The sequence below is a fragment of the Salvia hispanica genome, chromosome 6 (assembly GCF_023119035.1).
Source record: "Salvia hispanica cultivar TCC Black 2014 chromosome 6, UniMelb_Shisp_WGS_1.0, whole genome shotgun sequence".
Classification (NCBI taxonomy): Eukaryota; Viridiplantae; Streptophyta; class Magnoliopsida; order Lamiales; family Lamiaceae; genus Salvia; species Salvia hispanica.
This window is the reverse complement of record NC_062970.1, coordinates 3,004,406-3,020,459: the sequence shown is the minus strand read 5'-3', so window position 1 is coordinate 3,020,459 and position 16,054 is coordinate 3,004,406. Positions and strand designations below refer to the sequence as shown.

General features: G+C 37.4%; 4 protein-coding genes across 4 annotated transcripts; 1 reads left to right on the top strand and 3 right to left on the bottom strand.

Annotated features, from left to right (window-relative positions):
* The first annotated feature begins 1,089 nt into the window (after positions 1–1,089).
* On the top strand, positions 1,090–1,924 carry LOC125193667 (36.4 kDa proline-rich protein-like). The gene is made up of 2 exons (XM_048091508.1): positions 1,090–1,761; positions 1,853–1,924. Exon 1 carries the CDS (start codon positions 1,133–1,135, stop codon positions 1,748–1,750), a length of 618 nt encoding a protein of 205 aa, XP_047947465.1. The 5' UTR covers positions 1,090–1,132; the 3' UTR covers positions 1,751–1,761; positions 1,853–1,924.
* Positions 1,925–2,985: 1,061 nt separating this feature from the next.
* Positions 2,986–6,405, bottom strand: LOC125191886 (uncharacterized protein At2g24330-like). Its single transcript, XM_048089314.1, has 6 exons — positions 6,239–6,405; positions 5,492–5,755; positions 5,144–5,288; positions 4,186–4,295; positions 3,621–4,038; positions 2,986–3,522 (listed from the first exon to the last, which is right to left on the bottom strand). The coding sequence occupies exons 2-6, from the start codon at positions 5,750–5,752 to the stop codon at positions 3,233–3,235; spliced, it is 1,224 nt and encodes a 407-aa protein (XP_047945271.1). The 5' UTR covers positions 5,753–5,755; positions 6,239–6,405; the 3' UTR covers positions 2,986–3,232.
* A 1,328-nt stretch (positions 6,406–7,733) lies between these two features.
* LOC125193883 (putative cytochrome c oxidase subunit 6b-like) lies at positions 7,734–8,527 on the bottom strand. Its single transcript, XM_048091818.1, has 2 exons — positions 8,179–8,527; positions 7,734–7,982 (listed from the first exon to the last, which is right to left on the bottom strand). Exons 1-2 carry the CDS (start codon positions 8,470–8,472, stop codon positions 7,959–7,961), a joined length of 318 nt encoding a protein of 105 aa, XP_047947775.1. The 5' UTR covers positions 8,473–8,527; the 3' UTR covers positions 7,734–7,958.
* A 506-nt stretch (positions 8,528–9,033) lies between these two features.
* LOC125193882 (CCR4-NOT transcription complex subunit 10-like) lies at positions 9,034–15,737 on the bottom strand. The gene is made up of 6 exons (XM_048091816.1): positions 15,235–15,737; positions 14,672–14,758; positions 13,304–13,468; positions 13,122–13,208; positions 12,968–13,039; positions 9,034–11,342 (listed from the first exon to the last, which is right to left on the bottom strand). Exons 1-6 carry the CDS (start codon positions 15,427–15,429, stop codon positions 9,414–9,416), a joined length of 2,535 nt encoding a protein of 844 aa, XP_047947773.1. The 5' UTR covers positions 15,430–15,737; the 3' UTR covers positions 9,034–9,413.
* Positions 15,738–16,054: the final 317 nt, after the last annotated feature.

Below are 16,054 nucleotides of genomic sequence, written 5' to 3'. Positions count from 1 at the left end.
TTTCTTTTGTTTTTCCTATCTAATATGGGTACCTTACTATTTTGTAATTTAAATCATGAAAATAACTACTCATGATCAATTATTCAAATAATCAAAGTCAATCAAATAACTATATATATACTTCGAATTTTTGTGTTTATGCGTTTTTGCAATCACGTTCATACCTTACCCATGCATCTCTAATCTATTAATTTGAAGCTTTTCAAATATTCAATTCTCCACTGATACAATGAATATATTTATTGAACTAGTTTTATTGGTTGATACGAGTTGATTTAGTTTTATTGGTTGATACGAGTTGATTTTTTGTTAGGTAAATTGGTAATAGGCTAATAGCCGCGCGTTTAATTTATTTTACAAGGCTTCACGATTGCGTATAAACTGACTTCGTTGTTTTTTGATTGCTATGATTCAGTATTTACGATTATTCATATAGGATTAAGTTGTGAGATTATTTTAGTTGCAAGAGTGATTGTAATTTATTATTATATAATTATCCATTTAAAATTAAGTTATGAAATCCAATCTTATAAATCAAACATAATCCTCTAACAAAATGAACTCTAAGACAATGAATTTATCAGAGAAGAGGAAGTGAGAAAAACCATAAAAAAAATATGGTTCTCGAAGATCCATGCATGCTACACAAAAATAGAAACATGCTAATCAATGGCAGATTCAGGTGAGGTTGACGGTTAACAGACTCCACCGTCAACCCATAAGGATAAAAAAAACTCTATAAAACTCGATTTTTGAATTTGTCGTCAACTCCACTTCAAATCTTCGAGGTTGAGGTTCACTTGCATTTTTCGTCTGTCATCGGTTATAATCCCACTCCCACGCACCTTCTTTTGGCGCCGGCGACAACCTGTGTTCAACCCCACAAGTTCCGTTTCCTGATTATGACACAACACTAGAAAATCAAACAAGGATTAGGAGAGATCTATATAGTTGATTGATAATGAATTAGCATGACATTTGACAACTAGCATGTTTTGGCATTGGTTATATCCCTTCACATGCTATGCTTTTAGGGTTTGTACTCTCCAAACACTCACACTTTCTCACTATATATGTAACACACCACTCCACTCCACTCTTCATCATCCCCATCTCTACTCCATCTTCAACCATGGCTTCCTTGAAGATCTTATCCCTCCTCCTCATCTCCATCCTCTCCACATCCTCCGCTTCCCTCCTCAAACCCGACTGCGGTTCCTGCTCCGAGCCCTCCCCCACCACCGACCCTAACCTCCCCCTCCCGCCAGTCGGAATTCCCAAACTACCCCTCCCGCCAGTCGGAATCCCCAAACTACCCCTACCACCCGTCGGCATCCCCAAACTACCCCTCCCGCCCGTCGGAATCCCTAAATTGCCCCTCCCGCCAGTCGGCATCCCCAAACTGCCACTTCTGCCGCCAGTTTTGGGGAAGCCGAAGGGCAAGGGCAAGGGCAAGGGCGGGTGCCCTACGCCATCGCCCTCAAAGGGAGCCACGTGCCCCATCGACACATTGAAGCTGGGCGCATGCGTGGACCTTCTAGGAGGGCTGGTGCACGTGGTGTTGGGAGACCCCGCCGTGAACGAGTGCTGCCCCATCATCTCCGGCCTGGCCGAGGTAGAAGCCGCCGCGTGCCTCTGCACCACCCTCAAGGTGAAGGCGGTCAACCTCGAAATCTTCGTTCCTTTAGCTGTGGAGCTCTTGGTCACCTGCGGCAAGACTCCGCCGCGCGGCTACACTTGCTCTCTCTAATTCATCCCATTGTAAGATTTACACATACATAAAAATCTCCATTTTATGAATTTAGCTATATATGTTTTTAATAATATCTCTATACTTACATTAATAATGCAGATTTGTGGGAATGTTGAAGTATCTGACATGAGAGGATGTCACATTAATCAATTTCCATTTCGTTGATTGCTAGATTTGGGTGTATGTTTGTTGAATTGTTTAGTTTGCAATTGTTCATTGAAAGATTGATCGTGATGAAATTGATAGGGATCAGTATTGTCAGACATGCATGGGGTATATATACTTTGTCGTTGCCCCTTCACCATGTGTGGTGCCTAATATTACGCTTTCGATTTTCTTTTTCCATTTTATTCTTTTCTTTTTCTACTAGAAAATTTGAACCTGCAATACAAAATTGAGTTAAAGTTCGAATTCACGTTAAAGATTTCAACAATTTATAAATTTGGGTCTTAATTGCAATAATTGAAAATACTATGAATCAACTTTAAATAAATTTTTTACTTCATGTAAATAGTATACTATAGATTATTACTCTTTCTTCTATTCATCCGTGATCTATTGACCCAATTTGCTATTTTTAGGTGTCCAATAAACTGTCTAACTCATTCTTTTTTTAGCCCCACAATGTTCTCTTAATTATGTCCCTCATTATTACCCTACGTCCACAAAATACAGTTTCAAGATTAAATACTTCACTTTGACTTGTTACAAATTTTATGAAATGGAAAAAGAGAAATTATCATAAAGTTAAGTAAAATACGCACTCTCAAACAATTTATTAGAATTCATGTAACATCATTGACAATATTGAAACCATTACAACTAATATAATTCAATAAAATAAAAATCGAATTCAAATCAAAATGCATCCAATTAAAGTAATCAATTTAAAAATAAAAATAAAAATGAGTGAATTTATCACATTATCGTTGTCCTTCAGCAGAATATATAATAAATATACACTCGTATCATCCCAAGTTAATCAAGACAGTTATTTTGCCAAGAAAATTTAAGAAAATGGTGTTTAATGAATTAATTAAAGAGAGAATAAAATATTAAGTGAAGATAATAAAGTCACAGAGAATATAATAGAAGTTTAACATTATGAATTTTGGATGAAATGACCTTTTTAGTTTGGGATGTCCCCTAAAAATATGAAACGATTAACTTGAGACGGACGAAACACTAAAAGTAGAAAACCTCTTATACGTATCGATAAAGCAAACGAAGAATTAGCAAAAAAAAAATTGTACTCTCGATCGCCCATTTGCAGAAATAGTTGTCTCAAGATGACATTTCACAGACTCAGGTAACAAAAATGTACAGTATATAATTCTGCACAACTCAAATTACGTTTACAACACGCTTAGTTATATAAGGGAGAAAAATAAGGTAACCTCTTGCTTTGGTGAAATAGTTCCTGAACAGCCTTCATGTATATAAATCCACATTAAGTGAGGGCTTAGACTCATCTGAAATTCAGCTTCCGGAAGTCGCATCTGCTGCAGTCACATCGTCCCCGCTTGTAGCAACTGTACCCCCTACTGAACCACCTGCATTTGGTACTACATCTGCCTCCTCCTTAACCGGGGAGGCTGCAGTAGGTGAGGTTGAACGTGTGGTCAAACCAGAGGTCGTACGTGTGGTCAAACCAGAGGTCGTACGTGTGGTTAAACCAGAGCCGTGCTCAGAGTGCCTTGGTTGGTTCAAGGCTTGGCAATGTGGGCAGTAGTAAGTAACAAATGGATAATCTTCTTTCCTTGCCAGACCTGAATGTAGGAATGCAAAAGATTGCTCATTATACAACACCACATTGATTCAATCTAGATGCTATTTACATGCAAAGACAAAAGTGGTTGCTGTTTACCATTGTGCATGTGGCAGTTTCCACATATTAGTGCATATGACTGTGCCGGATCCTCTCCCACGAGTAAAGCAGCGAATCGAGCAATCCATCCCCCATCGTGCGTTGAACCTGTTTGAGTGTAATGCTGTACAGCCATCTGGTGTTGCTGGGGTGTCATGGTGCCATCAAGTTCACCATGGTAGGACATCTCTTCCCCGGTATGGGCTGTGGATGCATTTTCCGTACTGGTATTCCTAGCGGATGGTTTCCTATGTCGTAGTCCACTAGTTCTTGCAACTTCCATGTCATTGTCCCTTCCAGTAGAAACAATCTGATTAGACTCATCTTCCATGTATAGTTTCAGACCAGAATCTGCACTCAACTTGGACGCCAGCACTGTGGCAGCGGCAGCCTTGGCAGCTGGATCAGTGTCGTACCTCTGCATTGAAGAATTTATACAATGATGGAACACATATGTGATGAGATAGTATTGGAGATGGACATGCAGTCCATTATATAATTGAGTTTTTATTAACTCTCAGATTATGTGAACAAAGTTTAAGTAATCAGCATACTGTCACCCTACCTGTATCAGCTGTTGAGTAGTATAATAATTCGTCTTCTCTTTCAGTTCATCTAATTTTGCTTGCCTCTCAGCTCGAAGCTTTTCAAGTGTTTTTTTGTCTTTCTGATCAACTGTAAGATTTATGTAGAACAGTAAATAAAGGCACATCATATCAACATTACTTTTGCTTGTAATACTCATTTGAAAACTAAAGTAGAAGCACTATCAGTGATAAGTGAAGCGTGAAATCTAAATAACAGATTATTTATAACAGAGGCAAGAGTTTCTACAAAATAGTAATAGTGGCCAGGACACCAGAAAAAGCTGAAACCAGACCTGGAACTGTAGCTAAATCAACATAAGGATCAGGGTGTTAATTTGATTTATAGCACCCTGAAGTGTCTAGGTTTAATCATTGAGGAAAGTAGAAACCATAAGCTACTTAAGCCAAACGATATGCAGGGAGCTTTAGTTTAATCCCGCATAAATCTCAAGTTGGTAATCCATCACAACCTGATGAGCATTTTGTATGTTTTACACAAAATAGGGAATAGGCCATCCTAGCCAATGACTCCATACAAACCATACATATATTCCTCTTACTGAAAAAAGCAAGCACATAGGTCAACCATACCCATAGGTCAACAGTCCTAAACTACAAGCTATTGTCCAATCTTAAACTGACCACCACATCAAATGAAATCTTGAACCATTAACAATTATACAATGGTAAATCTTTAAGCCAACTATTGCAATTAGCTAGACTATTATAACAGGTGTCTACCAGAATCATGCCGATAACGCCATTGTAAATATTAACATGTAGCAGTAGGACACATTTACAGATATCTGAAATGGGACACTTCCATTTTACTTCCAACAAGCATAGAACAAAAGCTGAAAATACTAACACACATACACGCAAGCAAACACACACAAAGAGAAAGATGCCGGGAGAAAAGAGCAGTAAAACGCTTACACATCCTTGTGAAGCTTCTAAGAGTGAAGTAAGTAATGGAAGCTAATGCTGGAAGCAGAAAGACTGGTAAGACTCGCAATGCCCTTATTTTCCAGTCCAAGTCTAAAGATTTAGTGGTCATGATAGCATAACCTAATGCAATTGCCTGAGAAGTTATGGAGAGTCCATTATAAGTCATAGGAATTATAATAATAGACTGCCAGTTAGAATGAAAGAACATAGGAATTATAACAACAGACCGCCAGCAACGAATCCACCTCAACCCCAAACAATAGAAGAATTCCAAACCAGACAATCCCCCCCAGTGGTACCATAACACTGATAACCATAACAAATAAAACCAATTACCTCAAGAAGAAGTGAGAATAATATCAGGTTCCTAGTCATTCTCCGCCAGCTATTTGAACGTCTTGCAATTCTCGAAAGAATAGTGGCTTCTTCTTTGGATATATATTGCAATCTCTTTTCAAAATCATCCCGATGTAATCTAAATATCGCACCCCACAATCTTGATAACACTCCTTTCTTCTTCTTCACCGGTTTTGTTGTTACCTCAGCATCTGTCGCTGAGGTAAACTCTTTAACATCGTTGTTCGGATCTGCAGCCATCCCCTGCTATACAATAAACCATAATTTCAACTTCCAAGTCACTGTTCATATCCTTCCGCAACAATTACAAAGAAACAGACGACCAGCCAAAGTAAATTTCAACAACAAATTCGATACACGACCACTCACTCCAGAGAAAAAAAAATTTAAAAAAAAATTAAAACTCATCCACAAAACACAAAACCGAGTAAGAGCAACGATTGAGCTAATATCACTTATTTGAAACAGTATAAACACAGGAAGAAGAAGCAACTAGAGATACCACCAGGATCAAACAGAAATGGAAGGAAAATTTCAATTTTTTTCAACAATAATTAAACAAGTCCCCAAATTCAAACTACTCCGTGAAATGTAAATTTCACAATCACTCAAATTCCAACCCAACTAATCATAAAACAAACGCAGAGAGTGGCGCGCATAAAATGTCCCGATCGAGGCGAAAAACGAGCAAAAAACCCTAATCAATGCGATAATCTGAATTCTGACCTTTGCGGCGATTGGAGCTGGCGCTGAATTGCGATGTGAAGAGAAAAGCCTAAATCGATGCGAAATTTGAAGTGCGTGATTTAGGTTGAAGATCTTTCAATGGAAACGGTGCGGAGAGAAATTCAAAGCAGCATTAACCTGTTTTTTGAAATCGGAGGAGAACCATGTGCCAACTGCTTAGCATGTAATCAACAATATTAATTAAAATAATAATATTTTTAAAATACTTTTTGGGGAAAATATTATTATGATTATTATGACTAAAATATATAGTACTTTCCCACACTTTTTATTTCGAGTTGTCACTTTTAAATTTGTACTCCATATAAATAAATGTGTTCAGATATCACTTTATACCTTAGAATTGAAGAATTCCTAGTTTAGTAGTGTAATAATTTTTCAATGTTATTTCCAAATTAAAATTTAATACAAGACCGCCGTGTGGTCCATTTATATAAATTCATAAAATCCGTTTGCTTAACTTTTCAGATTTACAAAATTCTAAAATTTACTCGATTTTATTTTAGAGATAGATTCTTTGAATTGTACATAAAATTGAATAAGATTCTTTGTATCTTCAGATAATATTTTCGTTCTCTTTAATTTCAAATTTCGGACCAAAATAATTTATTTGAAACCTAAAGGTCGGAATATCAAAATTAATTGTTTGATACTACTATAGGGAGTACTATATACTACTAGTATATGGTTTTCTAAAAAATACTCCATCCGTCCAAAAAAAAAAAAAATAGAGCAATTTGTGTATGGCAATGGTTTTACTGTAGAATTGATAAAGTAAGATGACAAGGAAAAATAAAAAAGTAAGAGAGATGAGAAAAAGTAAGTGAGAAGTAGTGTTAATAGAATAATGTGTATAGTTATTATTTGTTGAAAAAATGTGCTCTATTTTTTGTGAATGGTTAAAAATAGTAATTGTACTCTATTTTTTATGGACGGAGGGAGTATTATATTTTATTAAAATAATATTAAGTATTTCTAACTAAATAGATAATTACATATAGTAATCAAAGTTTATTTTAGATTTTCCAGAAAACTAACTAAATATACATTCAATGTATTTTGGATTCAAATTTTTTTTCAGTTCCTCATTTACTTTTGAGTTTCTCATGTATACAGGCTCATCACTTGTATTACAAATTTTGATGGAATATTTTACTAAGTACTTAAGTAATAAAATCTATTTAAAGAAATAGAATGTACGACGATTTTACATATATATGTTATTCATTGGAAATCGATTTCAAAGAAATAGAATGTACGACGATTTTACATATATATGTTATTCATTGGAAACCGATTTCAAAGAAATTGAATGTACTACAATTATAATTTACGTAGATCGATCTCTTATGGTTTAATTTCACAAAATTAAATTCTTTATCATTCATATAGTCAGATTAAACTTCTTTGACCGGACACAATTCCGATATATTATTGGACATCGGTGCAAAAAAAATTCGAGTCACAAAAGAAATTCAAAATTTAAGTCGACTTGCCACTCTTGATAATATATATACCAGGAAACTAATAAACTGAAAAGATAGAGAAGTAGGGACATTTGATTGCACCCCAACACATATGTATTACTAACATGAAGGAGGTGAAGCTAATTTTTGAGGCAACACCAACGCTACTAATTACTCCCTCCATCCCTCATTACGAGACATTAATTTCCTTTTCGATTCGTCCGCCAATACTTTTACTTAATACTCCAGCTCCCAATCTGCAGTGTGGTTGAAACAAACATAAGAAAAGGTTTGAAAGTATGCAATCGGTCTCATTTAAATGATACATTTTCCTTTTCTAAGGTCGCTTTTTAATTGAGACATTTTCTAAAACAAAAATATTATTAAACTGCATAAATTCTCGTGACGAATAAGAAATGTTCCACTAAATTAGACGAAGGGAGTGTTCGGTACCCAATCAGGACAGGTTGATTTATAGTGGTCAGCCAGTTTCTTGCAAGCTTCCGCGCCACCGCCCTTTTCCTCCACGCACCTCTGGTACTCGTGGTATGTCTCGTAGCAACGCCGCCTCTGGCTGGACGTGCTCTCTGCCTCCTTCTCCTCAGGGGTTGTGGTGGAGGAAGGGGGCGGGGGGCGCGAGACGTTGGGGGTGCGCTGAGGGGGGCGAGGGGCTTGCTCGCCTCTCGCCACTTTGCTCACGTCGCGCGCCCTCATCTTGTCGTGCGGCTCCATCGTCGATCCTGACATTTTTCTTTACTTCTCACTTTCTTCGTTCAATGTTGCTAATGTTTATGATAGAGAGGAGGTGTATGATGATTTCTTTTGTTTTCAAGCCATCTGGCCCTTTTCCATCTTAAACGTGTCACTTACCAGACCCATGCATATTCTAAGGAGTTACTCCCTTAGTCCGCAATCACAAGTCCTATTTCTTGGCGGCACAAGTTTTACGAAATGTTATAAAAAGTGGGTGAAGAAAAATGGATGAAATATGAGTCTCACTTAGTATTAGTTTTAAATGAAATATTAGTGGAATATGGAACTCTATTACCCTATATGATAAAAGTAAACCAAGACTCCTATTCACGGAAGGAGTAAAATAGAAAAACAGGACCCTATTCGCGAACGGGAGTAGTTTATAGCTATCTTAGTTAAAGGCTTCTTTGCTACAAACATGAACCAACACCATAATCAAGGTTAATCATCACCACAACTATCCACTTTTAATTACTTGTATCAGTATCATCACATTTTCAGTATATAAAGATGTTGATAAAATAAATAAAAATCCACCCAATATCAGAGAAGCTATGGTATAAAAAAGTCTGCAAATAGCAGCATGCATCTATGTAAGAATGTTTCTGCATATTCATTTCCAAATTAAGAGCTCGAGTCATTTCTCTCTGTGTTACTCTAAGGCACCCAAATCTACCTCTAAAAGCACATCACTATGAATCAACAAAACTACACCTTCAACTCTATCAAGCAGGATCTTGCATCGGACCAACTAAGCCACCCACCACCATGGCTAAACTCTACCAGACGACGACTCAGAAATCGGAAAAAAAATATAACATACTTATTTGCTGAATTCGAACTATATATATGGTACAAATCCCTATTCCAAGGATCCTCAAAACTTACCTGCTACCTGATTCGACAACGAATCGAAAACAACAAATACAACCCCATCAACAGCTTCCGTTCAACGTCAGATTCCCAGGAACAAATCTAACTCCACTGTGCTGTCTCAACTTGACAAGAGCATCATGAGTGTTACCGCGCTTTATATCAACATAAATTGCAGTAAGAATAGCTTGGGGACTATTTGGTATATCAGAAAATGCCATGGTTAGAAATCGTTGAGCCTGCTCAAAGTCTCCCAGCAGCGCAAAATTGGCAGCAAAATTTGCACAAAACAGTCCCCGAGCTTCCTCAGGGCTGGAAAACACCGGGGCTAGGGATTCATCTGCCGTTGAGAGAGGAGTAACAACGGGTGTTGTGCCACCATTTGACTCTTCAGTGTCGGACACTTTTTCCACTGTCCAGTTCTCACAGTCCTCTTGGCTATATGGAAGCTTGACATTGTTACCGTCAGGCATGTACACCAGCAAATGCTCAGCAGCTTCATTTGGCCTATTTAACAGGCATAAAGCCTCTGCAGCGTATATGGTGCCTAAGAATATGTACATCTTTGAGCAGTCAGGAAGTTCTAGTAAAGATCTTGCTGTTGAAAGGGCTTTCAAAGGATCTCCTAGTGCCAGCTCTACATATGCTAAATCAGCCAGCACAGCTTGTCTTATCATCAGGTTCTCCTTCATGCGAATATGTTCGTAATCAAGGATGGAGTTGGCCAATGTGCCAGACAGATTTTGTCCACCCTTGTGCTCTTTCGCTTCACCATTGGCAATAGCTTGACTTGAGCCAGTAGCTGCTTTGGGATCACCGCCAGTGGCATTCTTGAGATTTGAACTCTGCGATAAAGGTGCCTCTCCCGACTCTTTTTCCTCAGAAACAGGAGCCTTATCAGCCTTGAATACTTCCGAATAATCTAATAAGAACAAAGCATTGACAAGAGACTGCCAGGCAAGAGCCATCGAGAGATCAGGCTGTTTGCCATCACCTTTAACTGAACTGTTCATTCCAACATATGTTCCATGGCCATTGGATGGACCGTATCTTAGAGCAAGTTGTCGCCATTTCCCCTTGCCAATGACATTGACTCCAACCTCAGAAATCGCAGATGCAGAGGAAGACTTTATCAGTCCCTTGTCTAGGGCCATCAAACAGCACTCAGCAATTCTTAGCCACAGAAGAGGTCTGTTATAGAAGATAAGGCTTGCCATTTGAAAACAACGAGCTGCATGAAAGGGTCTGCCACAGGCCAATGATTGAATACCACAATTATACGTAATCAGGAGGGATTTATCCTGAGACAAAGTGAGAAGATTTGGAGGCTTCTCCTTCCGCACAGCTGAGCTATTACTTAAGGCTTTGGAAAAAAGTACTCCTGATGTATGATGCTTACCCAGCCGGTAGTAGATGCAGCCGAGATCATTGTAGTACATGCTAGAGATTCCCATCTCGATGCTGTTACTTGATGCCATCAACAGCTTGATTGCTTTCCGGTGATTTCCACGAGCATATTCAAGCTGTGACTTTAGGTAGAGAGCCAGGGGATAATCTTTGCCACGAGCCAGATTCATAGCCATCTTCACCTCGCGCTTGGCTGCTTTCAGGTTCCTGGTCAGGAGCAGAAAGCGAACCTTGTAAAGGTGTAACTTAAGCCTTAAATCAGCAGTTGATATTGAACCCTCTGGTTGGATTCTTTGAAGATCATTAGCAGAGACAATGCCAGGTCTTTGAAGATTCTGTCCACTTATGTCAAGAGAGGATAGTACAGGCAAAGGTTCATCTTCAAGTGCTTCCTCTGATAATGTTCTGGTTAAGGAATCATCTGGAGTAGAATCATGGTGAGAACCATCATGAAGGGTCAAATTGTTGGGAAGTGACGTAGATTTTGAAACTAATAGAGGTTGCTGGTGTGCCGAGGATCCATTATCTGCTTGATTGCCCGGACTACTGACAAAAAAAATCCTTTCTATGTAGCTTATCACATCCTGGAAAAAAAAACAAAAAATCCTACTTACTCACAATCAAGTTGCAAAGACGAGTATCGAATAAGACAGCTCAACCAAGGGAGAAAGTGCCATTTAAAAAGGTAAATCCCAGTTCAACCAAAAGAATTCATACTTTGCAGAAAACTGACAAATCAGGAGGCAGACTGCATGTCTTACACCTCTCTTATAAAAAATACTGCATTCTCATCACAGATATTTACACAAAAAAGTAACTTAAATTAAAGGCTTATCCATACAGCACAAAAAAGCAGATTGGCCAAACAAAAATAATCTAACCATGCAGATTCAAATTATCATATAGCCATATATTGCAAACAAAGAATTTCCAACTGGTAAAGCCATCAGCTCATAAGATGTTCCTCCTCCATTAAGCACCATTCAATCACAGTGTAAGTATTCCTCAGCATCAGAAAGGAAAGGGAAAGAATCTTGTAACAAGAGAGCTACGTTTACATTTGGCCTCTATCTCTACCTACAAACAATCAATTGTTTCATAGGCATAGCTGTTCTTAAATTCAGTAACATATATTCGGGAATCTTTGATCCATGATTATAAGTTTTAAAACAACTGCAGCATTACTGCAAGAAACATCAGAGGCAGATACATAATATTAAAACAGGCATTTACTAAGTGTTGTAGGAGATACTAGTTGCTGGGCTCATAGACAGATGATGTAAGAAAAACACAAGCATCTTTCCACTTATATTGCACCTTCAGAGACATCTAAACAATGTTCGAAACATCTACAGAGAAAAAATTGTCCTAAAAAATATACTATCATTTCCCAACAATGCATGTAGAAATGTTTTCATATGCATCTTCCAACCACAAAATACAGTCTCCATGTCCATGAACAATATCCTGAAAAGATGCTGGATATAAAGCAAAACATAATGATGCACTTTAAAATTGAAATTTGAAAGAAACAACTAAAAGATACATGCATGCACAGATAGAGCAATTTTTAAAGGAAAAAAAACCAGTTTATCATGCAGATATACCAACAGTAACTTTTGTTTTAATAGCTAGCTAGAACTCAGCTAATATACTTATAAGACATATTAGGTTTCTTTGCGGTCAACAGGAACAACCCTATCTAAGAGACTTTAGTTTATACAAACTTGAAAATTCTGATGTTTAAAAGCATAGCATTACAGCCCGTTGCTACATTTGGCATTTCAACTACATTTAACAAATTTCAGCACATCAAATGATTAAGCATTAAGTTCAATAAAATACAGAGCATTTCTCACAGTCAGTCAGTAAGTTGAATTGCAAGATTTAGGGTCGAACTAAATTCCTTTAACCTTAAATATTTTCCATGAAGGGTTAGGTAACATAGGTTTCAAATTGAGATCAATGAAATGCCTAATCATATATACACATGTATAATTAAGCACAAAATTCTGAACTAAAAATGAAACATTAATTGATTAAGACTATTTCTGTTTTTTAATTCATTTTTTCCAAAATCAAAGAACACTCGGCCATAGAACACAGCTTGTTGCTTATTCCCCTTTAATCTTAAAAACTGAAACTATTTATTAATACGTTTGTACCATTTATAGAGAGTTCACATTCAATTCAATGTAGATAAACTTACGGAAGATCTTGATGCATTATGAGAAAGTAACGCGACGTCAAGCAGTAAAAGACATATACGGAGAGCTGTCCCCTGCATGTGGTAACATAAAACTTAACCAGGAGAAAAAAAAGCCATCAAGATATGATAATTGCAATAAGTTTACAAGTGCTACCTCGTCAATAGGTTCAATGGTCTGATACAAAGTGTCCAAATATGAGAACGATCTTGCGTATTCATGAAGATGGTACCAGATGACTGCCTGCAGTCAGATCCATGGATGGATAGGTGAAATTAAAGCAACCTAAACTTCAAGGAACAAGAAAATGCCAATATGAAGTATAAACATAGACATACTATGTTGAAAGTTGCCACTGAGGTATCTAATCCATCATTGTACACAATTGACGAAATAGGATGCCGGGGAGTATTATTTCCTCTAATGCTGGAAGTGTGTTCACTTCCATTGTTGCTGGAAACCTCTTGTTCTCCAGATGCACAAGCAAGTTCTTCACTTTGTTCCTAAATTAAGGGCAAAACAAAATCAATTGGAGATAAAAGAAGTAAATAGAACAAGGATAAAAGAAAAAAGAAAAAAGAACAAGGATAAAATCATAAAAACCAAAATATGGAGGTAACTTCTATATTTATAGTAAAACACCATATAGAAGGGACCAAACCGCCTATTGCAATATGAGAAGATGACGATCTGTAACAAGTTTAAAAAGATGAGTTATTGTGTCCAGTATGGCAAAATGCAAATTCTGCAGCACAGGACTTTATATAGAATAATAGTAGAACATTGTAACAAGTGATTTTTGTTAAATTTAGCACACATACATAAATTCTGATAAATTGACATGATATTCTTGCAAGATAAGACAATCTAAGCACCACAAACAAATGCAAAGCGTATAATACATAGACAGATGAAACACCCTGTTGGGTGCATTTTCATGTTTACATAAGTATTCCAGCAAAATCACTCAGAATAGAGCATGCATGAACTAACGCACCAGTATCCATAAATATATATAGGGTGACCAGTAACATATCAATCATCCATATAATTCACATCTCGGCACCTGACCACATCCATCACATATCATAAAAAAAGTGTTGCAAGTTGCAACCATGAAATATCATCCCTGAAGTAATATATCAACAAAGACATCCACCAACCCACCCACTCCCCATATCCAGCATAGGAAGTCAGCTTGTCCAATTGAAGTGAGTAGCATGTGTAACCAAACTTCTATCAGGTCAAAAAACAGCAACCAGGCAAACATCTAATTCTCTGTAGCACTACCACTGCGGTATAACTGTATAAGACTTAAGGTGACTAGCCAAATACAGAAAGTCACATGGCTGGAGCCTTTAACTCATGCATGCAGGCTAATCATTTCATCCAAGTCTCTAACTATTGAATACGGACTTCAAACCCCAGATTGCACGGCGTGTTTTGTGTGTATGACAATACCAACTGAATTTTCAGTACATTTCAATATGGGAAATTTCCACACCATACTTATTCTGGTAGGAGTGAATCAAACCCACTTTGTTTAACTAATGGCTACCAAATTAATAGACAAAGAAATGCTGATTTCATCTGACTGAAGTGTCAGTTTCACTCACGCTTCATGTAACAAAGACCTTAGCACAAGTGATCCCATGCACTTTGTAGGGACCAAGGAGGATGGTGGAAAGTGTCATTTAAACACAAACCTTGATCTTTTCGAGTGCTTTGATAAGCCTTCTAGGATCTGAGCATCCATCTTGTAAGCTCTCCACAATGGCAACATTATGACACACCTAAAATGTAATAACGAAATTAGATAGCAAATAACAAAAGAAAATACAAATGCACATCAAACAAACTGGAATTTTGGTTATACTTTATTTCTTAATCTGTTAAAAGCAAACTCAGGACTCCTTTTTCATATGATCTCCAGGTAGAAGTGTTCCAATAATTTCTTATAAAATTCAGCAATCCACTATCAAAAGTACAAGATAGCTGGTGAGCTACCACAGTTTGAACAACAGGCTATTCAATACGAATTATTAGTGCCATTAAGAAAAAGGTTTCTCCTCCATTCTCAAATCGACTTCAGTTAACCAAAGGGAACAGGAATTTCCTATCAATTAAGTGCACCGAACCCATTCTTTAATAAAGAAAATTTTAAAACTAAACTCAAGCAATCAGAAGGTTAACCCAAACCCAAGCAGTCAGGCGATAATCATTTCATCTAAAATCTACAACTTAGAAGAATCACAAGAATGTAATTAACCTTCGGATCATTTTCCTTCTTCTGCAATAGCTGATTCAAAATTTTCAAACAATCCGCGAACTTTCCACTCTGAAAAAGCACAGCAGCCTCCTTAGCAAGACCCTCCGCGAACAGAGCACCGTCGTCCTCACCCACCGCCGCGGACGGCGATCCGTCCCTAGTATTCAATACCACTGACGCTGAGGGGGAATCCATTGGCACGCAGATCGATGAGCAAACCCTAGCTGAGTGAAAAACCCTCAATCACTACTGCTGAATTCGGCTGCGAATTCGAAATTGAAGTCGGAGTGCGCCTGAGCTGGAAACGACTAAACCCTAGCGATGAATGCGGGCTTCAGGAGGTTGCGAGAGGGAGATATACATACACAAACATGGTTTTGAATTGAGAAAAGTGTGGATGTATGTATCGATTGCGATTTGCGATGCGTTGATTTTGAGTGAGAGAGAGTGTGGAGGCAGAGATGGATTGAGCAAATTGGGGATGGAGTGAGAAAATCTAGAAAGATAAATCGAGCCACTTTATCTAACTTTAAATTTCATTAATACTCAACAAATTCATTCCACAATTACTTGTTCTCATAGAATAGTGAATCCTATTTTCTTTAATGGTCATATTATTGAAATAATAGCTTACAAATGATGCTGATTGAAATATTATTGGATTTATGACCTACTAACTCTTAAAGGTTAAATTGAAATTAACAATCCAAACACAACCCTAATCTTCTTTATTCAAATTTACACACGACTTGTTAATGATGCGATCTTATTTGTGTTGATGCGACACGACAACAATTTGATAATGATATGAACTTGACAT

What these genes read in the sequence shown, in the direction of transcription:
- LOC125193667 (XM_048091508.1), top strand. Translation starts at nt 1,133, where the DNA reads ATGGCTTCCTTGAAGATCTTATCCCTCCTCCTCATCTCCATCCTCTCC.
- LOC125191886 (XM_048089314.1), bottom strand. Translation starts at nt 5,752, where the DNA reads ATGGCTGCAGATCCGAACAACGATGTTAAAGAGTTTACCTCAGCGACA. An exon ending in TATTCTCACTTCTTCTTGAG is followed by an intron (nt 5,289 to 5,491) that starts GTAATTGGTTTT and finishes ATAACTTCTCAG; the next exon opens with GCAATTGCATTAGGTTATGC. An exon ending in AAACTGCCACATGCACAATG is followed by an intron (nt 3,523 to 3,620) that starts GTAAACAGCAAC and finishes TCCTACATTCAG; the next exon opens with GTCTGGCAAGGAAAGAAGAT.
- LOC125193883 (XM_048091818.1), bottom strand. Translation starts at nt 8,472, where the DNA reads ATGTCAGGATCGACGATGGAGCCGCACGACAAGATGAGGGCGCGCGAC. An exon ending in AATCAACCTGTCCTGATTGG is followed by an intron (nt 7,983 to 8,178) that starts GTACCGAACACT and finishes ACCACACTGCAG; the next exon opens with ATTGGGAGCTGGAGTATTAA.
- LOC125193882 (XM_048091816.1), bottom strand. Translation starts at nt 15,429, where the DNA reads ATGGATTCCCCCTCAGCGTCAGTGGTATTGAATACTAGGGACGGATCG. An exon ending in AGAAGGAAAATGATCCGAAG is followed by an intron (nt 14,759 to 15,234) that starts GTTAATTACATT and finishes ATTACATTTTAG; the next exon opens with GTGTGTCATAATGTTGCCAT. An exon ending in CCATTGAACCTATTGACGAG is followed by an intron (nt 13,040 to 13,121) that starts GTAGCACTTGTA and finishes TACCACATGCAG; the next exon opens with GGGACAGCTCTCCGTATATG.